The 24,393-nt window shown below is 43.3% G+C and overlaps 1 protein-coding gene across 1 annotated transcript in view; it reads left to right on the top strand.

Moving 5' to 3' along the window:
* The window catches only part of TYR (tyrosinase), an 84,788-nt gene that overhangs the window by 4,989 nt on the left and 55,406 nt on the right, over window positions 1–24,393 (top strand). Inside the window, exons 2-3 of the mRNA XM_090031770.1 lie at window positions 10,444–10,660; window positions 21,437–21,584. Coding sequence (XP_089887896.1) covers window positions 10,444–10,660; window positions 21,437–21,584 — 365 coding nt within the window. The remainder of the gene's footprint in view (window positions 1–10,443; window positions 10,661–21,436; window positions 21,585–24,393) is intronic.

Below are 24,393 nucleotides of genomic sequence, written 5' to 3'. Positions count from 1 at the left end.
TGTCTAATCCCCTCAGGAAACTGACCCGTGAAGTGTTCTCCATACCTACCACCCACCCAAAGTTATGTGGTCTCCACAAGATGCTGTTGTGACCATTCTTTAAAAAACAACACAGATGGTGGAAGTAGTCCCTGTCCTAAGGTTGTTTCTGGATTTTATCCAATGACTGTCTAATGCAAACTACAGAAACAGTCCTAGGAGATTGCAATGTAAGACTAGTTCTCCCAAATGAATGCCCTCGGTAAGAAGCTAAAGGGTCATCCTCCTCCTTATGTGATTCTGGCATCTTAACCTATGGATCTCTTCCTTTATGGAGGCATGACTTCACAAATGCACATACTCAGAGTAATGATAGCCTGATCACTCTATTGTTCCAAATGTGGTACTACTACCAAAACGTGGTCCTTTTTCAACTGACTGTTCTTTATGGGAAAGAATAACCTGGTATCATTCTTGAAAACAAATATACATTTTCAAGACACCTGCCCACAGGAGAGGAATTCAGTCTGTGGTTTCTAAATGAATGGACATGCCTCACTTGTAGCCCTGCAACAGGCACTCTGGAGTAGGACAGAACTTCTGACACATCCATATCACATCAGATACATCAGTATTTCCTCTTGGCTAGCTCTTGGCAGCTTTCTACTCAGTGTGCAGTTTTCTTGGACTGCATTTCTGAGGTACATGACTACAGACTGTGTGGAGGGAACTGGGATACTTCAGTCTGGGTTCTGGATTCCATGCTCGAATGCTTTATTGGATATACCCTTACAACCCATTTCCAATTCTGGAGTATGTGGTGACAGTGTAGCTCAGCCCGTTATTCCTATAGTAGCCTCTAAGCTAAATTTCACTTTTGACTATAATGGAATAACTCTGAAGTCAACAGAGTTTTGTCAACTTACCTGATACAAGAAGACATTGAAAACTAGTTCTGTAATACTGAAAGGTAACCACAATAGTCTTAGCTTTAGTGAGAAGGCAGCTATACATCTGCTGCAGTGTGTGCTGATTGCCAAAGCACTGCCAGCTAAATAGCAAAGGAGATACTAATACATGGAACTGGGGGAGAGAATAGCTAGAGCACAGTGGAGCCATCAAGGAAAAGATAATCAAAATGGAAGTAAGGATCAGAGAAATAGTTTTAAAATTACTTTAAAAGGACAGTGTATTTTTAATTATTATTTTATAATCCCAAATACTCTTTCAAAATAGAATATAATGACTGCTACACGGGGACTATTCAGACACAGAGGCAAGCTCAAGGGGTTGGTATGGATTTGTTTTAAAAATGCAAAGTGCCTATTTGTAGCACAGCATCTATTTTTCTAAAGAAAGGAGAAAATACTTTATTCTGCTGAGAAGTTGCTATGGCAACATGGATACCAATGAATACATGGTGAAATCTGAGCTCCCCCCTTTACTTATTTCTTCAGCAGGCTCCTCTTACCACTTAATAGAGTGAATTATCTGTCCACGTTTTTCTCACGTTTAATGAAACTTCTGCCTTCTGCTTCTGTTGTCACTACCCAAGCTGTCAGTATTATTGTTTCTTAGACTCTTTCTTATACATTAATACATTTGTGTATAATGGTTTTAGTACAACATTCAAATTCATCTGTCTTAAATAACGACACTTGTGAATACCATACCAGGTTATGCAATCTTATGCAAATCAGGAGAGAGAGAGGAGAGAGGAACCCTTCCATCAAATGTTGAAAGGGTTTTTGGTTTTATTTGTTTAATTATTTAAGATAATGGGCTTTAGCATCTGAGGCTTGGGTAATTCATCAGATGTGCCCCACATTCCACTACACAGCTTTAGCAGCCACCATATGGTCACAGGTACCCACCTCTCAAAAAATTGTTTCCTTTTCAGTTTGCAACTCAGAGTTAGTTGCTGGCAATATGTGCTTTATGGGCTCATTTGCAAAAGAAAAAGAAAAAAACAAACCTTGACAAGATTATGCTAATTTTTCTGTGTGAGCAAGCATCTGACATTGAGGTGGTCACCAGAATTAATGCCCTTATTACCTTCTTAACCAACATTTTAGAATATGAAAATAAAATGTTTTAAAGTATTGTGTGTTACAAAGACATTAAAATCCACATGCCATACAGAAATGAGCCAATGTCTATTCTTTTGTGGAGATTAGGATCTATGTGCAAGGTTGACTGCATAGAAAGACAGCACCAACAGGGAGCCAGATTCTCATCCTGGCTAAACAGTCGTTAGCCCAAAGTTGTTCAACTGGTTTCATTGAAGTTAATCTGAACTTACACTGGTGTAGCGGGAAGCAGTGTTTGGACCACTGTTGCTAGGTTAACAGCTGTAAAACAGTGGTATGGATTCATAAAGATGTAAGTCACTAAATAAGAGAGCCTTCATGTTAGAGGGTGATATCAGGATTTGAGTGTTTGTACACATGCCCACCAGAAGAATTTCTCAGATTTAAAGGTGGCTATAGAGGATGGTTTGGAGGACCTAAATTTGGAGTGTAAAGTTGGGAGTTTGGTGTGTTAGACCATGTCTAACACCCAAAATTACAGTGCCCATTGATAGCTCCACCAAACATACCACACAGCTTCATATAGTACCACCCAGCCTGTGAATAATATAAATGTATCCATGCGGTGATGACTCAGTGCCATTTAGCTTGCCCTTGGTGCTGTCCTTTATACATGGAATCCTTGGCTCCCTTCATCTAACATGATGGCTACTGGACTGGAGGGGAGAGGCAGCAATAGACATTGGATAGAGATGCATAATACAGTAGTATCCACTGGGAACAAGAGAGGGATAGTCAAAGACCTGTGAGTCTCAGCTGTACACTGAACATATAATTTGGACTTTAATTTATTGTCCCTTTGGTATATGGATCACAATGTAGTTAGACAGCTTCTCTAGTAGTAAAGAAAGTATTCATCACATTTAACGTAAACATCAAAGCAAAGATTGTATAAGCACAACATGCTCCCCACTCACATTGATTTTATACGGAGGCATTATTAAGAAGAATGCTGGCATTAAAGACTGAAACAGTTGCATTTAAGAATATAAGCAATTTGCAAAATCTTAAGAGGAAACAGATTTTTGCCTAGGGCTCCTCTCCTGCTATTGAGTAAAGGGGCCAGTCTGCCCAGCTGCAGAATAAAGAAGCCAAAGATTTCTAACTTTGCAATAAGGTGAGTCAGCAGGAAAGCTGAGAATTTTTACAAAGTGCTTTCTAACTTGAACTGAATTAAGTTGAAAGATGTTGTAAAGAGCTGGGCAAAGGAACCCATTTACAGGGCACACAGTTTTATTGGTCCAGGAAACCCAGGAGCTAGGCTGCATGTTCTTGGGCACCATCTACTGGCAGCTCACCTTTAAACTCCTTATATAAATATTGCCGCACAGACGAATTTCAGTGGAGCTACACGATTTACACACACTGATGTTCAAGTCCTCAGATTGTTTCTAATAGTAAGTATTTTTCAAGGAAAACCTATAAAGAAATTGCTGGGGGTTTTTTTTCCAAAAATGACATTAATAGTGTGATGTCTAACAGAGGGCATGTCCTGAATTAAAAGAGAGGGAGGTAACAGGACTTTAAGGTCAGAAGGAACCATTCTGATCAGTCAGTCTGACTTGACCTCTTAAATAATGTTAGCTGAAGAAAATCAGTAACATTGCATCAGATATACGAACTGGTTTGGGCTAGAGCACTGACTCTCACCCAGGCTCCTGCAGCACCTTGGGGTGCTATGAGATCTTTTTAAGGGTGCCAAGGGGTGCTGTGCAATATTTGCACTGCTAGGGGTGCCAACACCTACACATGATTTGCAAGATAATCCCAGAGATTTTTAAAAAGCTTGCGTACTCTAAAAAGGGGTTGAATAGCACTGAGCTAGAGCTTAACATTTGAAAAACACATCCTAGGTATGTCTACACGTTCATTAATGTGCCATAGTTACTGCACATTAAATTTAGTACTTGTATAACCAAGTACTAAATCAATGTGCAGTAATTTGTGCTAATGCACAATAGCATTGGCATACGGGTTTCTTCAGATGTTAACAGCACACTAACCTAATACTGCTGTGCAGTAGTGTATTAGCACAGGTTTTTGCCTGGCACTCTACTGTGCAGTGTTATTAAGCTGCCGTGCAGTTAGCATCTTATCTAGATGCACCCCCTGTGTAGTATTACAGCCAGATTAACTGATGCCCGTTTTCATTCCATTCTTTTATATTAGAATTTACTGACCTAGAGTCATCCAATTTCTTATATCGTCTAATCTCTGAAGTGATACAGATACATCACCAGACAATTAATGATGGCTTGGTTGAGAGGCAGGTTGAAGTACTTGGTACTTTATCTATTTATAATACTAACAAATAGATAATTGAAAATGGGTTAAATCCAGTCAGACTAAATGAGCAGTAAAATACCCCTTTGTTCTGTAAGAGATAAAACAGCAGGGATCTCTGTGCAAATCCCAGACCCAAGCAGCCAGGCAAACAGAAGCTAACAACATGCCAGCTAAAGGTCATCCTGAGGACTAATGTAGCAAATGTAGGTATTAGGTCTAGGAAGAGGGTAGGGCATGTATCAATCTTTTTTACTCGAAAAAGAGCAAATTCTAGCAGTGAGAAAAGCAGAAAAGTGGCAGAGGCGCCCACTGACATAGTCCAAACGAGCACTGACATTGTGGCACTAAGAACACTTGAGACAGAGAGAGAGGGAGATAAAGAGAGAGTGTGCAAACTTGCTTTTGACTAGAAAATGAGCTTGGAACAATTTTTTGCTTGCTTGATTACTGCTTTATTGGGGAAATGGGGACTTTGTAAATAAAGAGAACTGCATCAAAAGCTTGGCTCCACCACCAATCTCTCCTCATAAATGGAACAACCTGCAAGAGGCCAATTTTTTATCTAAACAGTCAAAAGAGATAACACTAATGAAGATGTCCATGGTCTACATTTCAGTGTTCGCTGCTTTTCATTGACTGTTTCTCTCTCACCTTTCTCCATCTTGGTTCTCAAGGATGCTCTGTGCAAACAGTCTCCTGCAGAGTTTCTTGCCTGCATTGGGATTCTAGCCAACACTTGGTTTCTGCTTACTTGGAGCTCATTGCAGGATAATACATCTCTCTCTCTCCAATAGCCTCCCAAGAAAACTTAACAAACTGCTAAGCCAAAATTGCAATTAATGGAAGGGACAGGCAAGGATGAAATTGTCTGAGGAGTTTTGCTAGTATTAAAGTAATGTTGATCCAGGAAATATATGAAAGGCAAGAAGTCTTGTGGATGATATCTTGTTTATCCAGTAAAAGATATCACCCACAAGAACTCTTGCTTGAGGAGTTTTGCTGTTTCCTGAAAACAAGACAGGGATGGTCTTGGTTCATGGATAGGGACTCAAAAAATCAGGGTGGTATTCTTAACACTAAGAACACTAATGAGGATGTCCATGGTTCTTAACACATCTTTTCAATGTGGGCAGAGCATTTTAATCTCTCTGCATGTTAGTAAAATCAGAAGAATATGGTGTTAGTCCCATTTTCTGTTTATTCTGTCTATTTAAATAGAAAGTTCTTTGGGTAAAGGACTTTTATTACAAATTTGTACAACGTTTTGTATAATGGAGCCTAAATCATGATTGGTGCAACGCACTGTTAGATACAATGGTAACAGCAACACTAATGTCTAAGAGCTGCGTATTTTGCCATCGGGGATCCTCCGGGGCCAGATGTCTCATTTTGAGATGTGGAGTATAAAGGTGTATCAGCCTGGTTTTGAGTCCCCATTAAATGCAGTCCCTTACTGGAAGATTCAGGGCCTTCACTTCTATTGGGGTTTTTTTTACACATTTTATTTGTTGGACTTCCTATTTTTGACACCAGAAGCAAAAGTGGGAGCTCAGAATCTAAGGTAAATCCTGTGCACATTTATGGACTTGTGACTAGTTTCATTATTAGCACTGAATTTGGCCTAGTGATCTCATATAGGAATAACTGAAGACTAATTTTGCTTCTCGGTCTTTAGCTGATGTAAATGAAGGTGACCTCTATGTGCTGGGCTTATTGTGTGTATACATGCATGTGCATATACATACACTTTATATGAAATGCCAAAACCAAAGCCAAAATCAACTGCCCTATATTACAAACAATGTTATTTGTCTGCAAAGTGAAGCAATTGAAAACATCAGAAAATACCTGCTTTACAGTTGACCACATAACCTTAAACCTGTTTGCTTGTGTTAGAAACCTCTTGTATCCTGAAAGTGTGTCAAGGGTCCTGTGGGAAAAAAAATACAATCATGCATGACTGCATTGTAGTAATTAAGACTGAACGGTCAACAGGTTTGGATGGCAATTGTTTTTTAAAGATAATATATACTGGTCACGTCTACATGAGACACTGACTATACAGTAGCCAAAAGTATGTCACAGTAGCACATCACAGCATAGGCAATGCTAATACTCTACTGCACAGTATTATTAGGCTACTACAAGTACTATTTAGTACCTGCTAATACAAATAGTAAATATATGCACACTAGCAACTGTACAGAAGTGTCTTGTGTAGACACATTGTGTGTCCTGTTCACTCCTTAGGTAAGACCTAAATAATATTTTTTTTTTACATTTTATATTTTGTCAAGAAGATATTCTTAGCATCCCCTATATTTATTGACTATACTAGATGTTATTGTTGTCCACCAGCATGTGACATTTCTGTTGTCAAGCAGATTCGTATATTCTAAAGGATTAAAAGCCTAAATAAAAGGACCTTGCCTAATTGAAAAAGCAGAGACTCCTAGGCCTGATATGTAAGAGACACTTCAAAGCAGGGGACTTTTGTAGTGGCTCCTGATATCTATTTTATTTATTCTTTTAAGGCTTTACTTGTTCCTTCTCATTCTTGGAATAACTTGTGCTGAGAATTCTTTCTCCAGGTTGTACATACTGGGAAATGAGCCCATATTTCTTTCCACACTGCTCACTGCATACCTCAATTCTGATCTGCTCAATTCTGATCACTATCACAGGGCGCATCTACACAAGACACTTTACTAATGATTAGAGCAAATTACTATACAGTAACTATCACCATCTACACATGTAGATGCTTACTCGCAGTAATTTGCTCTAATGACTAGCAAATTTACATGTTATTAGTTACTGCACAGTAACACATATGCAGATACAAATATGCTCCCGGTCAGCTCCACTACCAGAGGACCACTCGAAGCCCAGTCCAGCTCTTTACCTGCCACAGGCCCAGGCCCTTAAAAACAGGGAGGCTGGGGCCCTGGGCCACCTGCAGCCATCCTCTGGCCACTGAGTGTCCCCAGAGAGGCCCCAAGCTAGTCCAGCCTACCCACACACTGGTGCTGCTGCTTGGCACCACCTCGCTGCACAACTGCCAGACCTGCTCCGTTGCACTGCACTAGGTGTTGCAGGTGTCTGCTAGGCCTGGGAGCACCCAGGGACACCTGCAGCCAGCCTCTGGCCACCAGGTCCTGCTCCAGCTGGCCCCAGGCCACCCACAGCAGCCTGCCCAGACCCTACTACTGGTGCCTGGAACACCTTCACCATGCATCTGCCTGTCCTGCACTGTGCCCCTACAGTGGGTGCTGTATGCTCCTGCCCAGGCCCTCCAGCACCAAGACTACCATGCTGAGACCTAGTGAGCTGTTGAGGGAGCCATACTGGAGTCCTCCCCGACACCACACACTGCCTCCTGGGGCCCCAAATGGTCCCAGGAGGAGCCTGTGGACCTCATCATGCTCTGAAGAGAGGCTGAGGTCCTCAGCCAGTTTGAGTAGAGCAGACACGCCAATGCACACATTTATGAGGGCCTGTCAGGGAGTGTGGGTTCCATCCAGGGCCTCGATGACTGGGGACAAGCCCAGGGCATGAAACCCTGTACCACCTCCAGGGGGTCATGCACAGTGTGCCCCAGCATGTCTTGGAGGGCGCTGCACACCTCCAGAATGGCCTCCCCAGTGGTCACCTTGCCCACACTGAAGCGGTGGCTGACATAGTGGAAGCTTGTGGACGTGGCCAGCTTGAGCAGGGCAATAGCCAGCCAGATGTCTGTGGGGAGCGGCTGCTGCGTGGTGGTGTCGTGCCACTCCAGGTGCAGGCAGAGCTGCTCAAGGAGGTCCTGGAAGGTGGCCTGGGTCATGCGAAAGGGCTCCAGACACTGCTTATCATCCCAAGTGGTCTGGACAATGTGCAGCCACCAGTCCTGGGTGGCCCAACAGGCCCAGAGGCAGTGGGGCTGGAGGCCCATGAGCACATAGATGACCCCAGTTGTGGCATCTAGGAGCACATCATCAGCATCCCTGCTGGAGTCCAGGTGGCAGCATGGGGTCTGGGCTGCAGCAGCGTGGTGCCAGGAGGCCTGGGACAGTGCGATGGTCCAGGCCAGGTGGCTGCACTGTGCAGGGGTGTTGCTAGGGCTGAGATTGACCTGGGTCAGGTGGCGGTTCCCATGTCAGGCCATCAGGGTGAGCAAGGGGGCAAGCAGGAGTCTGGAGCAGTGGACATTGCTGCTGGGGCCTGGGGCTGGAGCAGCCATGTTGTGGCAGGCAGAGGCTGAGGCAACAGAGCTACTGTGTGCTGCCACCATGCTCTGCATGTTGCTCTGGGTCAGGAAAACAGGTGGCCTGGGAGTACTGCGTGAGGCTGCCTTTTCAAGATGGCCATCAGCCACAGGCTGCTGCAGCCAGAGCCTCCAGCTCTCCCTGACAGTGGCAGGGGGCTGGTGCAGGGCTGTCCAGGGTAAGCCATGAGCAGAAAATCTACTCCTGCATCCCTGAACATGTAGACACCTGCTTGGAGTAAACCCACCATACCGCTTTTGTATGTATAAACATGCTCATGGTCACCAGAAGCCCCTGCTGTCTACTGCATCCCACCTTTGATTACCTCTGAAAGGCCCAGATTTTTTCTGAGATCTCAAGAAATTCTAAATCCCAATTATTAGTACCTAGGCCACTACTTGCAACCCAGCCCCCTTTGCCAGCCACGCCCCTGTGGTTCCAAGTAGTCATCAGATACTGCAAAGGAATAGCCTGAAAATAGCAGGCACTTGCACCCTGGGGATACCTCCCCTGCCATAGCAGAGTGAATACACTGAAGTAGGGCTGGAAGGAACCTCGTGTGATCACCTAGTCCAGCCCTCTGCTCAGGACAGGATCATTCCTGACTAAACCATCCCATCCAAGTGTCTGCCCAACCTACTCCTGAAATTTCAGAGGATGGAGATTCCACAGCCTATATTGGCAGCTTGTCCCAATGCTTGACCATCCTCATAGACAGACAGTTCTTTCAAATCTCCAACCTAAATGTCCTAAGCCCCAGATCTGTGGAGTTTCCCCAGAGCAGCTTTGCATTCCAGGGTTTGGTGTGTAAAAGTAAGGTGAGGCATGCCTGAGAGATGCCCTCCCGCAAAACCAGGGGAGACAGAAAAGACATAACCAGAAGGGCAAAACGATTTCTTTAAGGCCAAAATTTACAGTTGCGCAGCTATGTGTCACTTGGGCACATAGGACGCTTGTACATATGATGCCATTACTGTGTACATGTGATGAAAATGTCACTTTGTGCAGCTTAATAGTGTCACAATGCAGGAGGTTGGGGAGTTTAAAAGGAGTTTGCATTGTTGCAAACTAAACTACATCCTCACCCTAACAGTGACAGAAACCCCTAACTTGAAAGGGTGAGTTTCAATTAAAAACTCATCATTTCAATTTCGTGAGCATAGAATGCGACCCCCATCATGAGTACCAGAACCCAAAGCAGAGATCATTTCAGATGAAAGATGGTGCTCTTTCCCCTATTTGCAGACCACTTGTAGTGATCTCTCAACTCTTAGCTGTAGGGACTTGTCAGAACTAAGAGACGCGGCCTTAGGCTCCAAGCACAGAGAAGATGCCTCCAAACAACTGTTCCAAACACAAAACCAGTCATTTCCACTTATCTCTTACAAATTAAAGCCAGTTTCTGCAATCACCCACTCTGTACAGAGTTGCCAAGGGTCACAGAGTTGCCAGAGTACCGAGGATCTAAATGAATGGCTTGCACAGAAAGCTCTATTCATGTCTCAGGGACTGGGGTTCTCTGTTTTCATAGTGGGGAATTTAGCCTACTGAAATTGCATGGGGGTAAGTGAAGACTGAATCTCTACCCAAGTCATGTGATAAGGATACCTGTTAAATGTGCATCACTACAAAGTATGTTAAATGCATGTGTCATATTAATATATGTCATATTTCTGCAATTATGAAATTAGCATCAACATCTTTTCTTACACAGGACGTTCCACATTTGCCTATGCTGCACTGGTTTTAACAGGTCATAGGACCCATTCTTAAAGGTACAACAGTTTTTATTTTATCTTTGTAACAAAGACATCAGTACTAATAGCATATATTTTACACAGGTAATCTGCAGCCAATCAGAAGAGTACAACAGCCAGCGGGCTTTATGCAATGCCACCAATGAAGGGCCTATACTTCGAAATCCTGGTAACCATGATAAAACAAGGACTCCTAGGCTCCCTTCTTCGGCTGAAGTTGAATTTTGTTTAAGCCTGACTCAGTACGAATCTGGGTCCATGGATAAATTGGCCAATTTCAGCTTCAGAAACACGTTGGAAGGTAACATGTTTTACTCTGCTATGACAATTTCTATATAGAGAATAAGATTTCATAGGGCTAGAGCCATATAAACTATGGGTACCTTTTACCAATTTGTTAGAGTGGAATTGATAAACAATATGATGTCATACTTTTTTGCTAGAATAAGTAGAATCATCTTACTACAACTTTATTAAAAATGGGTACATACAGATAAAACAATTTTATCATTATCATAGGGCACCAGTGTAAGCTGTTACATGGCAACTATTACATCTACAGTCTTCCGTGCCAATACAAGTGCAGAAAAAACTGTTACAACTTTTTTTCATTCAGAGTTAAAAGTTAATGCATATAGCTCACTTTTATAGCTGCAGGATCACATAGATGTAACAGTTATATTGTAACAGTTGATGGGAGCTCCCAAGCAACCAGTTCAAGGAATTGAAAGGCACATTTGTTCCAGAGCTGATGAAAAAAAGCAGAGATCAGTCAACATCTGATGAAGTGAGCTTGAGTTCAGGAAAGCTTATGCTCTATATATAGCTTCTTTAGTTAGTCTATCAGGTGCATATCTACCCTTCCTTTTGCCTGATTTCTGATACCATAGTTCCATTTTATGGAAAATACCAGTCCAACGGTATTACCACAGGACTTTATTTTTGTATTATTTTGCTACCTCCATGTATATTTTTAATGCATTACAATTATTCTTCCAGTATAAGGGAAGAGATAGTGGGTACATATAAGCATTACTTATGCTGACTTGCGCACAAATTTGCTACCTGCATGATGCAGGTAGTAAATTTATACCCAAGTGGTTACTGTAGTAATGCACATGTAGGTGCATTACTGTGCAGTAACACTGTGTGTGTGGACTGACTTGGGAGTAACTTTACTCCCAAGTTGGTCCACATACTGCTCTGTAAAGCCTACACAGGTAGACGCCATCTTAAAAACTGTTTACTGCTCAAGTAAAGCACTGTGCAGTACTTTACTGCACAGTAAATGCTTATGTAGACATGCCCATAGACTTGCACAGTGATCAGTTATATCTATCATACATTAAAGGAAGAAGTTGCAGCAAAAGGCATCCAAAGTCCCATCCTTTGTGAAGCTTCATGCCTACTGTGCTATATGAGAACAGATGCCATCTCTCTCAAAAACATAAGCAGCTTCTTAGATCAAATGGACAAGGGTGAATACAGAATCCAGCACATGAACTTGCACCAAGAGTATAAATTGGAAGTAGTCTAAATTACTGTGATGTTAACTGATATCACAGGAGAATAGGATCTAGTGACTTAGTGCTGGAGAATAGTAGAGATCAGACTGATGATTACACAGTATCCCTCAAGAATGTCAAGAAACTTGAAGCATGAAGAATCCTGTCTAATGACCTATGCGCATGTACAAGGCATGCAGCATTTCTGATTAACAAACTGTATACCCTTTTCTAAAAATCCAGCCTTTTATTTTGCTGATATTTATTTTTCTTAATGTTTTAACTTGTGTTACAAAAAGAGAGCTTAAAAATGCCGTTGAACAGAGGGAGGTAGTTAGCAACCTCTAACTTCACCTAACTGCTGAAGTTGACATTGAATCAGATCCATGGGTTTGAGAGCAGATATGCTATAAATGCAATTATGGTATTAGTACTGGTTTCCTCTTTTCTCGGTATTTGTACAGTAACCACTTGGGTATAAATTTACTACCTGCATCATGCAGGTAGCAAATTTGTGCGCAAGTCAGCATAAGTCACCATAGTTACTGTGCACGCCACAGTACAGGCATGCACATATAGACATGCACCCACATTGTGCAGTAATTTTCAGGTATTCCACAGTAACCTAAATTACTGCGCAGTAAGTGTGGACATGTAGATGCACCCTCTGTGTATGTGCACGAGTTTGGCAAGCTGTTGCACCCAGTCAGAATCTGGCTGGATTAATTTTAAGTTGGGTACAGATACCAAATCTCTAATTACCAGTCTGTATAACACTGAGCAGTCACATCTGCTATCGTGTTACAGGATACATGTTTAATTTCGTGACATCTACTGACATCCCTGAGCCAACATGCTTTCAGCCTGATCCTAAATGTTTGTAAAATATAACAATTTAATATATTTAACAATTTATTACAGGATAACAGGACCAGATGCTGATTTGCGTTTGTATAAATCTGTTAAGATCAGTGGGGTTACTCTAGGTTTATATGAGTAGAAGTGCAGGGTCAAGCTTATGACCTCCAGTGGAACTACTCCTGATTTATGGCAAAATGAGATAAATACCAGTCCAATGGTGCTGTAGAGGAACCCTGTCTTCATGTAGTCAAATAGACCGTAGATGGGACTGGGACACAGGGGCCCAAAATTCTATTGCTATCCTTTTTATTGCGACTTTAGGCAAGTTTCTTTGCTTTGTCATGCTCCACTTACCTTTTCTATGAGATGGGAGGAAAACACCAACATCCCTTCTTTGGAAAATGCTATATTAGAGCATATTTGCTATATGCTATATTTTCAATATTCCACACAGTAACTATCTCCATAAGCTGCACTCTATTAACCAAGTAAAAAACAAACCTACCAGGACTGTGAGAAAAAATCTCTTTTAGTTAAGAGTAGCCTAATCCAACTGGTCACAAAAGAAACAAACCACACAAAGGTCAACCTTTAATAAAGCCACAACCTAAAGGACCTACGAACACAAATTTTTCCCCATAATGCCCTTCCATTTGAGTTAAAAAAATACAGTCAGTCACTGGCATAGTGCCTCTCGAAACAGGCACAAGCTTTAAAGAGATTTTGTGTGCATGGGTTCTGCTGAGGAAATACCCTGGACTATACTAGATATAGAAGTCTGTACACAGAGGATATAGAATAAAAACCTCCCTGTTAGGCATCATATGAGACCTCAATGAGAGTTAAAAGCTCTTTGTTCAATATACATGCTGGCTTTGGTCATGCTGCTGTGCTTTTTATCCAACACTTTATATAGTAGAGCGCGCTGAAGCTTGACATTTCCATTTTATGAGAAACTGAAACACTTTGAAACCATTCCAGTTCATAAAAATATTTTTTCTAAAACTTCCCCCAATATTATAAATCAAAAAAAGATTCCATTATGGAAAGTTTTATTTTGTACTAAGTCATTTTATATTACTTGTGTTCTTTTTGTATTATTATTTCCTGACATAACGTATCAAAGTAGAACAAGTTGTATCATAACTTAACCTGCCATCATATGAATTACTAGTATGCAAGTGTCAGAAAAAAGGTAATGAAAATAAAACATGACATTTTAAAATTCCAAATTGCAGATTTCACCAAAAATGAATTTGCAATATTTTTCTGGAACAAAACAATTTTTCATAGAAAATTAAGTGTAACCTCCAACAGGTAATTGTTCTGACAAAAAAATTCTGGACAGCTCTTACAAAGACTTCATTCTTGCCTCCTCCCCAGGTCAAGGGTGGGCCAAATTCAGAATGATGACATGAATTCAGGCTGTACAGTCACAGCCTGTTGTCAGACCCAGGAGTGTCATCTCTCAAGCACATTACAGAGAGACTGCTGGCTTACAGTGAAGTTTTATGGAAGTTAGCTAGACAACCATGACTTTTTGACAATAGTTCCATATATCTGTGGTCGCTGCAGCTTCTCATTCCAGCAATAGTGTATTAGCTTTAAATGATGTAGGATTTGGCACTGAAACTCACATAGAGTCATAGACTTTGATAACCAGCTGAAAATATGACTTGAAGGATATTGCTATGATTTTGTGCAATAATTCCTGTCTCCTGGACTTCTGCTAGGAATCTGCAGGAAGTTCTTTGCTTCTTTGTTTTACATTCGTCTGAAGCAGTGCTCTTTGGCTACAGTTAGAGGTGGCTTGCACGTGCTGCTGCTCCTAACCCATATTTAGGACCCGTTGGTGATGCGTACGGGGTGCACACAGGAGCACGTGCACCACCTGTGCACCCCCTGAGCGTGGTGGTGCACCCCCTGTGAAAATGGTGGTCTGCAATCGCCATTGGTTGCTGCTGACACTGCCAGCAACATCTGCAGGTGGTCACCAGTCAGCACTCACCACCCCAATCCCCCACCACCGACAGCGCTGTGGCCACCTGGGGGAACTCCCTGCTTGCCGCTGCCATGCTCCCACTGCCAACAGTGCTGCCACTGCGTGAAGGAGCTTGCCATGTCCCACCAGCCTTTGGGGGCACACGGCATTCATGTTAGGACCCCTTCAGGTACCTGGCTGGAAGTTCTTGCTTATACACTCAGGGTCAATGTGACTGCCAGAATTGAAGGACAGTTTTTTTCCCTCAGGTAGATTGGCATGGACCATGGGTTGTTTTGTCTTCCTCTGTAGGATATGATCCTCTTCCCAGACAATTTGATCGCAGACTAATCTAATGTATTCTGTGCATCTATTTATTTTATCATATTCTGTGGGCGGGGAATGGGGTGCCTCTTCATACAGTGTTTTCTGACTTCAGTGTGCAAAAAAGAGGTGGATTATTGGGACAAATCATAGCTTGAGAATACAGGATCCTGGTTCTGATGGCTCAGGAGGCCCTACCCAGACTTACACTCCTATGCATTTAAAAAGAAGAAAATCTGGTTGTGGGGTTCTCTAACGTGTGGAATTCTTCTTACTTCCAAAATCATCACCACATGAATGAATGCGGCTCCCATTGTAGTGAATGAGATACAGGCATGCAGCACAAAACGTGTCATTTGATCTTTCAAGTGTCAGCATTTAACTTATCCATAGCACTTGACTCGAAAAAAAGTGCGAGGTTAATTTTATTTAATAACTGCAGTTCCACATTAGAAAACAGTGAAACAGCTTACTGACATGAAGTGACAGGATGTCACAGATGTTAAACAATTCACCAAAATAATCCAGATATATGGGGCATTTGCTCCAGTACTGCAATAATTAATGCTGATAATATTATCAACACTCTGAATTCTCCCTGAAATCTAGCAGATACACTTGGTGCAATCAATTCAGTGGCAAATGGAAAGCAGTGAAGGAAAACACTACTTGACTTGCACTTAATTTTTAAAGCTCTGTGCTTGACTGGTTGCATGAAGCTTTGTGAGCTCTTCTGCTAGACTGTGGAACCTGTAGTTCATGTAATTAAATACCACTTACTAAACGACACATGCCTCATGCAACTGATTGTTTTCTGAAGATGAAATATTATATAGAAGATAATAGAATGTGTCAGGCCAGTTTAGCTGGCACTATCAGCTCCAGCCACCATGAATTTTGGGCGAGATCCTCAGTTAGTGTATGCTGGCATGGCTCCAGTTAAGTTAATTCAACCTCACTGAAAATGGACCTTGATTTACAGTGGTATGAGTGTGTCTACCTGAGATGTTTACCGTGCAGTAGACTAGCTGCACAGTGGCCACGTCATTAGTGTGCAGTCTAAATGACAGCTCGGTGACAAGTACTAAATGACAGCTCAGTGACCAAAGTTACTGAACAGTCACACAAAGGAACAGCTTTTTTGTGACACTGACTATACAGTAGCTCATGACTACTGCACACTAGTGTTACATCATGCTTCCTGCCATGCAATGCTACTACACAGTAATCACGGGCTACTGCGCAGTCAGCATCTCATGTAGATGCCAGCAGTAACCATTGTGCATCTACATGTGTGCCCCTGTTAGGCTGGAGTAAACTAATTTACTCCACTGTACAATAATACTTGTAAATACAAGAACTACCTTGCTGCAGAGTGAAAAACTTCACAGAAGCTCATGTGTAGATAACTGCCCCAGCTGGCAGGGGCACGAAGGTACTTCAGTGCAAGGGCTGCCTGCCAGCTAGTCCCATGCTGAAGCACCCTCATGCCCCAGCCAGCCCCTCTGCAGCACATTGAGCTGGGGGGAGCAGCTCTGGGCTGGCAAGGTGACCCTCCAGATAGATGCTCCATCAGCTGGGGGTTCTTTGACCCAGCTCAACAAGCTGCAATCACGGGTGTATGTATAAATGTGCATCTGAGACCAATAAACTCCAGTGCTTATTGCAATAAGCACTGGAGTTTATTGCATCGTATTAATATGCATTTGTAGACGTGCCCATGGAGTCAGAATCATGGTCCCTGAAGCATTTGGTTTTGCTTCCATTTAAATCAATGGCAAAACCCCCATTGACCTCAGTGGTGCAAGAGCTGTCTCTTAGTGGTTATTTCTAGCTCTTTATGATCAATAAGCTTTCCCTTCCAAAGACAATTGAGATTTACTGTAATTCAAGATTACCAATTTACCCTACAACAACAGTGGAAATAAATCAATAACAATAGACCTTCACTGCCTTTAATTTTTATTGTCTGTTTTTCCTATTGAAAAGACAGTATAGAGTTTCACAGCTTTTACACACATGAGTAAACATTGCCTAACTCCTTGATACTGGTTGAAATGTGTCCCAATTAAGTGGAACTTTTGCTAATAACAGTTAACCAATAATACACGTTTATTCACACTAGTATTTAATTGGAATTGAGGTGATATGAAGAGCAAAACATGTCCTAATTCATCCAATCCTACTCAAAAGAAGTTGTTTTTTTTCTTTTAACACAAAACTGAAAGGATTTTCAGGATAGGATTAGAATTCAAAAGGGTCTTGATATACTGGACAGCCGGGCACTAAGAAAACCTAGATTGCCCTAGATTTTAGGAGGACAAACTTCAACGAGCTAAGGAGGATAGTTGGAGAAGCACTGAGGTCCCGGAGGGGAGGGGAGCCAGGTGTCCAAGGACAGTGGTCACTCCTTAAGGAGACGATGCTCCAAGCCCAAAGGAAGGTAATCCCAACGAGGATCAAAGGGAGCAGGAGAGCACACAAGCCTTCATGGCTCACCAAAAGTATCCGGGAATGTCTCCTTGCTAAAAAGGAGGCTTACACCCAATGGAAAGAAGGGGTCATCACCAGAGAGGACTATTCTGTAGTTGCTCGGGGATGTAGAGGGGTAGTTAGGAAGGCCAAGGCAGAGATGGAACTGGGACTAGCTTCCCAGATTAAGGACAATAAGAAGTCCTTCTTTAAATACATAGGGGGTAAAAAGAAGGTCCCAGGTAATGTGGGGCCCTCCCAGGATGCATTGGGAAATTTGGTCGTCACACCAGACGGAAAAGCTAACATGTTTAACGATTTCTTTGCCTCCGTCTTCCTAAGTAAGGACCAGAACAGCCACCTCCCTGCTGGGCCCCCCTCGGGCCCCGGGGGAGGCACACCTGGGCCACGGGTTAGCGAGGATTTAGTTAGGGAGCTTCTGGAGGGGCTGGACGTATTCAAGTCAGCCGGCCTGGATGATCGCCACCCCAGAGTTCTAAAGAAACTGGCCGAGGTCATTGCAAGTCCCCTGGCACGGCTTTACGAGCACTCGTGGTGCTCTGGTGAGGTACCGGAGGACTGGAAGAGGGCCAATGTGGTTCCCATCTTCAAAAAAGGCAGGAAGGAGGATCCGGGAAACTAAAGGCCGGTTAGTCTTACCTTGATCCTAGGCAAACTGTTTGAGAAAATTATTCTGGCACACATCCAGGAGGGGCCAGCAGGAGACTGCATGCTTAGGGGCAACCGACACGGGTTCATCAGTGGCAGGTCCTGTCAGACCAACTGGGTGGCCTTTTACGATCAGATCACCAGATCATTAGATGCAGGGGTAGCAGTGGATATAGTCTTCCTGGACTTCTGGAAGGCTTTTGACACTGTCTCTCACCCTGTTCTCATTAAGAAACTGTGGAGCTGTGGTGTAGATACCCACACAGTCAATTGGGTCGCCAACTAGCTGGTGGGCCGCACCCAGAGGGTGGTAGTGGATGGGTCCTTCTCAACCTGGAAGGACGTGGGCAGCGGGGTTCTGCAGGGCTCGGTCCTCGGTCCCGCACTGTTCAACATCTTCATCAATGATTTGGATGAGGGGGTTAAAAGGACCCTGTTCAAATTTGCTGATGACACTAAGATGTGGGGGAACATGGGCACATTGGAAGGATGCAACAGGCTACAATCAGACCTAGACAGGTTCCAAGGGTGGGCGGACGAGAATAGGATGGGTTTCAACACAGACAAGTGCAAGGTGATGCACCTCGGGAGGAACAACCGGCACCATACCTACAGGTTAGGGAACTCCCCTCTTGTCAGCACGGAGGCGGAAAAGGATCTTGGGGTCATCATTGACTCCAAGATGAACATGGGCCAGCAGTGTGGGGAGGCAGTTAGGAAGGCCAGCTGCACCTTGTCATGCATCCACAGATACATCTCGAGCAGGTCCAAAGAGGTGATCTTCCCCCTCTATGCAGCACTGGTCAGGCTGCAGTTGGAGTACTGCGTCCAGTTCTGGGCGCTGCACTTCAAGAGGGATGTCAACAGCATGGAGAGGGTCCAGAGGAGGCCACTCGTATGACCAGGGGACAACAGGGCAGGCCCTATGAGGACAGGCTGCGGGACCTGAACCTGTTCAGCCTCCACAAGAGAAGGCTGAGGGGGGATCTTGTGGCCTGTTATAAACTAGTCAGGGGGGACCAGCAGGCACTGGGGGAGTCACTGTTCCCCCAAGCACCGCCAGGAGTGACCAGGAATAACGGTCACAAGCTGACAGAGGGTAGGTTTAGGTTAGATATCAGGAGGCGCTACTTCACGGTCAGGGCGGCTAGGATCTGGAAGCAACTTCCAAGAGAAGTGGTGCAGGCTCCTACCCTGTGGGGTTTTAAGAGGAGGTCAGATGAACACCTTGCTGGGGTTGTCTGACCCCAGTATTCTTTCCTGCCATGGCAGGGGGTCGGACTAGATGAACTGCTCAGGTCCCTTCCGACCCTAGAAACTATGAAACTATGAAAACAGAATGAAACTCAACAAAGGAAGGGTCCTGAAACTCTGGGCTAGGGACAGAAGTTATACATAAACTGTTTTAAGTAAGCTGAAACTGGTTTAAACCTGTAACAGAGCAGAAGTTCAGTGCACATAAACCAGTTTCAAAGTGGTTGAATCGGGTTTGAGATAATCCTGCTTGAATGTGTTATCAGACTCAACTGATTGAAGTCAAACCAGTTTATGGAACTTCTGTCCCAGACCCCTTCCTGGTTTAAGTTAAACCAGAGACCCCCCAGCATCCCAGCATGCTCTGCAGCCCTAAACAGGGCTGTGCTCTCTGCTCCAGTGGAGCAAATCTGGCCATGCCCCTCTGCTCCCTGGCCCAAGAAGAGTGGTCAGGGAAGGGGGCATGGCCAGATGCCGGTCCCCCTAAGCGTGTAGGTAAGAGATTTATCCCCACCCCACTCTGTGCCATCAGCACTGACCTGCCAGGTATTCCTCTGCTTGCTGCTCCAGCGGTGGGAGCATGGCCAGCCCCAGCAGTAGCCCCAAGTGAACTGGCCAGAGAGGGATTTAATTTCCCCTTCCCTGTCCCACCAGCAGAGACCTGAGCCAGGGTCCGCCTGGCACTCCCGACTTACTGCTGCAGTGGCAGGGGTGGGAGCATTGCCAGACATTGGCTGGCATGGCCCCCTGAGGCAAAAGCGGCAAAGCTGCCGCAGACTGTTTTGGGCGAATAGCGGCAGTGTGCTAGAGTAGGCTTGTGGGGTTATGGCCATACCTCTGAGCCCTGGTGCTGTTGCTCACCCATGCAGTCTGTGGGACTGAGACATAAGCAGTTCATCTCAGGGGCATGGCTCCTGCTGATATGTGCACCCCGGGAGGCATGTGGGGCATGTGCCTCCAAGTCTTCAGGGGGCAGGGCAGGCTGCAGCTGCAGGCTGGGTGATGTTCGGCTCTTCCCAGCAGGGAGGATCTGGGCTAGGGCTGCACTTGGGGTGGGCAGTGGTGGCACTGGAAGTGGAGGCTAGGGCAAGTTCTGGGGTGGCTGCAACTCTCCCCACTCCCATATCCTTGCTTTCAGCACCATTGCTGCATGCCTTGAGCACAGCCTAGCTCAGCTTTGCCCTGTCAGAAAGAGCCTGGTGCCACCTGGCCCCAGCCCACAGCAGGCAGCAGTCCACGCTGCACCATGCAGGTCCAAGGCACATGCTCCCCATGCCTCCCAGGATGCTTATGCCAGAAGGAGCCAAGCCCTCCCAGATGAGCTGCTTGTGGCTCAGTCCTGCAACCTGCTGGTTGTGCAGTGCCTGCTTCAGCCTGAGACCCACTCCCTCTCCACCTCTGCTGCAGCCACTGGAAGCCCGCTGCCTTACAGCCCTACTGCTGCCCCATGTTTGGGGGGACTAAGCCCTGTTAGCCCCCCTTTCCACCACCTATGGTTTGACCAAAAAAACACTAATTCCCAGAATTACTCTTTTACACCTTTGGTAATACATTTACTTTTCTTCAGATTTTCAGTGCTTTACCAGCTACCTGGGGTTTGTTAGAGCTAGTGTTCATTTGTTAGACATCTCCTTTTCATATATTAGGGTTCAAATAGTTTGCCATATGTATGTCCTACTGACCTGAAACTATATGAATAAGTAACCATGAATAAAGATTTACAACACTAGAATCTTAGGATTTTTTTAACGGTAGAAAACATTGGACAAAGAATCACAATTTTAATTCAATTAAGCAGTACATATAGTGACATGCTGCATTAGTGGTGTTACAGTAATATAGTTTCTTCTCATTTCCTCTCTGCTATGCCTTTTGAATGTACTAATGCTCATTCTTCAAGTGTTAGCATTATACTAGGGTAGAATATGCATAAAATATTGATCTGCTTTCATAGCAGAAAAATGATTATGCACCTCTTCATATCATTATATGATTTACTATTCACATACAGGTTTTGCTGATCCACGGACTGCAATATCAAATATCTCTCAAAGCAGCTTGCATAATGCACTTCACATCTACATGAATGGCTCAATGTCTCAAGTGCAAGGATCTGCTAATGATCCCGTCTTTATACTTCATCATGCCTTTGTTGACAGGTAAGTGCGACTCCTCTTTGTAAAAGTGATTAATGCTGGGTATTTATAAGGGTATTCTTCCTTTTACTTTTCTTTGATGCATGTATATTTGGAGCCGTTCATTTGGAGTCTTCATTTGTAGCAGCTTTGCTACATTTTATCATTCCTGGCTTTTCCACACCTAACCATTTTTCTTCTTTTTTGAAATGTTCCCCTTTTGAAATGGTTCCAAATGTACATGTGTCCGAACCCTAACAGATCTGCTGTTTTGATGCCTCGATGAAGGTTACTTTCAGACCAACCAGTCAATTCTGCCATTACTTCATGAAAAATATAAATTTAAATGATAAATTATATCACCTTTTTATGCTAGACGGAATGTGGCATTAAAAACTGAGAAATGTGTTAATATGTATTACCAAAAATAAAATAATTCAATGATTCCATGCTGAATAAGAAATACACATATGTGTAGTGTTAAAGACTTTGGGCCAAAATATGTGACTTTATGTCAGCATTGCTATGATGAAATCAAAAAATTCTTCCATATTCCAAATATATATTTTAATTCACCTTTCATGAAGAAAATTCTAATACATCACCCATAAATAAAAGTATAAGCACCCAGAATGTAAATGAGAAACAAAATTACAAGAACAATTTGCTGAAAGAGAGGGAATGTGAGAGGGAAGGAGAGGAAGAAGTATGCATTAGAAACAGGAGAAAGAACAAACAAGCAAACAAACCCACCATCAGTTTGGCAAAAAGAAAACAAAAAGCACTCAAGAAAAAATGAATTTCCAAGATAGCAATAAAAAAAAAAATAAAAGTCTATTTGCCACTAGAATATGTGCAGATGATTATAACTAATTATACTACGGCATTGCAAATCATTTGCAATGACTAAAAAATAAGCACAAGCAGTAAGAAAAGAAGACTTCATTAACGGAAAGACTGAAAAATCATAAATATCAAGAATTTTAAAACAAGCTGATATTTTCCAGACTTTTGCCAGCTCTGCTGCACCTCTGACTAACTACAATCAGGATGCCATATTTTGGGTCATTTCTCTCTGCTGGATTCATGGAAGTTCTGAGCAGCAGCAGAAATATCAGAAAGTTCTATTTCCAGAAAGACAAAGGCATGAGCTGTCGTATGTCACATGCACTTTAATGTGCATTATCCTATTTTCATTTACATTAAAGCATCACTAAAAACATGGACATTTTTACACATGCTCCCAAAGCAACGCTGGGTGCTTTTAATTAGTGAGCCACAGAAACTGAAAGCCCCAGGGCTGCATTAGGAGCACATGTATCGGCAGCGCAGTGCACCTCCATGCTAAGAAAATGACGGCGGTGCAATTTGAACTAAAGCACATTGAATGTGTTTTAGTTCAAAGTGCACCGCCATCATTTTCTCAGAGCGGAGGTGCACTGCACTGCTGATACACGTGTGTGCGAGGCTCCTAGAGCATGTCAGTTTACATGTTCCACCAGACTTGATTAATCAAACCTGCTCTGACATGCTGGATTTCCAGCACATTGCAGTAGACACCCCACATATGTGTAAGTGCCTGTGCTATTTAGTTAACATGCATTAAAATAGGCTAATGTGCATTAAGCATTACTTAAAAACCACAGGTTAATGTGCCTTAATGTGCATTCTCCTAGTAGCTAATAATGGAGGTACTAGATTTAATGCACATTAACTATAGTGCGTTAATCCACACGTAGACAGGCCCAATGATCCTTAGACCACAGCTGCAACTGACACATCCACTTATTACCGATGGCTCTTTGCAAAAAATTTTATCAGTGAGGGCTTTGGGTGAGGTTCCCCCCACCCCCTCTGAATACATTGGTTATTTTTTTTCCTGCAATCCTGAATAATGCAACACAAGCATTCTCTCGTGCTACACACAGATAACAAGGTGGCCTATTTTGTTTTCTTTTGGGTTGAAATGCATTTGCCACAACTCCCTGCAGGGTTTTTTAGGTTCTAGTAGCTCTTTAGACAATACTGCTTGTTCTGCTGACTCCTGAGCTACTCACTGAATGTTACTGGTATAAACTGACAGAGCTTTGCTGAAGTCCATGGAACCAGGTCAGAGTTGTACGAGCCAAGGATCTGCTCTTGTTATACACAGCGTAATTTGAAACAAAAAAAAATATTAAAAGTTCAGATTCTACCAAGGTTGATGTCACTCACCAGGGAAAGGTTCCTACTTACAGGAGTGAGTGGATTTTTCAAGCCCTGACCTTTTCCCACGTATCTCCCTGCTCAGTGACTTACAGAGTCAACTAGCTGGGTTGGAAGAGGCTGAAGTACAATCCTAAGAGGCATCTGTATGCCAAAGTCATTGCAACATGTACCCCTCACTGATCCCCCTAACTCCCTGCTATGTACTGAACAGAAAGGATGCCATGAGACCACTGTCATTGCTCAGGGCAACAGGGTTACCTGATACTACCTTTTTCAGTTCTTACAGAAGTTATTACCTGCCTAGAGCCATACTGAGTCAGTTCATGCTTTCCTTTAGCAAGGAGCTTATTCACGAGAAAAAGAAAATGCTCTCTCTATGTAGGTCATGCAGCCATACAGCACAAGGGAACTGTAGAATAAATCTCAAACTTTGCGTTGCAGTATAGAACTTCAGGCTGTAACAGTTTACATCAGGAAATAATAAAATATTAGTTAGGTTAAAAAAGTACTACAAATAAACCCTATGACTATTAGAATTTAGAAAAACCAGACAAAATGTAAGTCTCCCCCCCCATATTTGTATATTTAACAACAGTACTGTGCCATTAAAGAGTTTTCTTTGTAG

The sequence above is a fragment of the Crocodylus siamensis genome, chromosome 1, assembly GCF_052110815.1.
Source record: "Crocodylus siamensis isolate JL-2025a chromosome 1, ASM5211081v1, whole genome shotgun sequence".
Taxonomy (NCBI): Eukaryota; Metazoa; Chordata; order Crocodylia; family Crocodylidae; genus Crocodylus; species Crocodylus siamensis.
The sequence above is the reverse complement of the archived record's forward strand: the minus strand, read 5'-3'. Positions and strand labels throughout refer to the sequence as shown.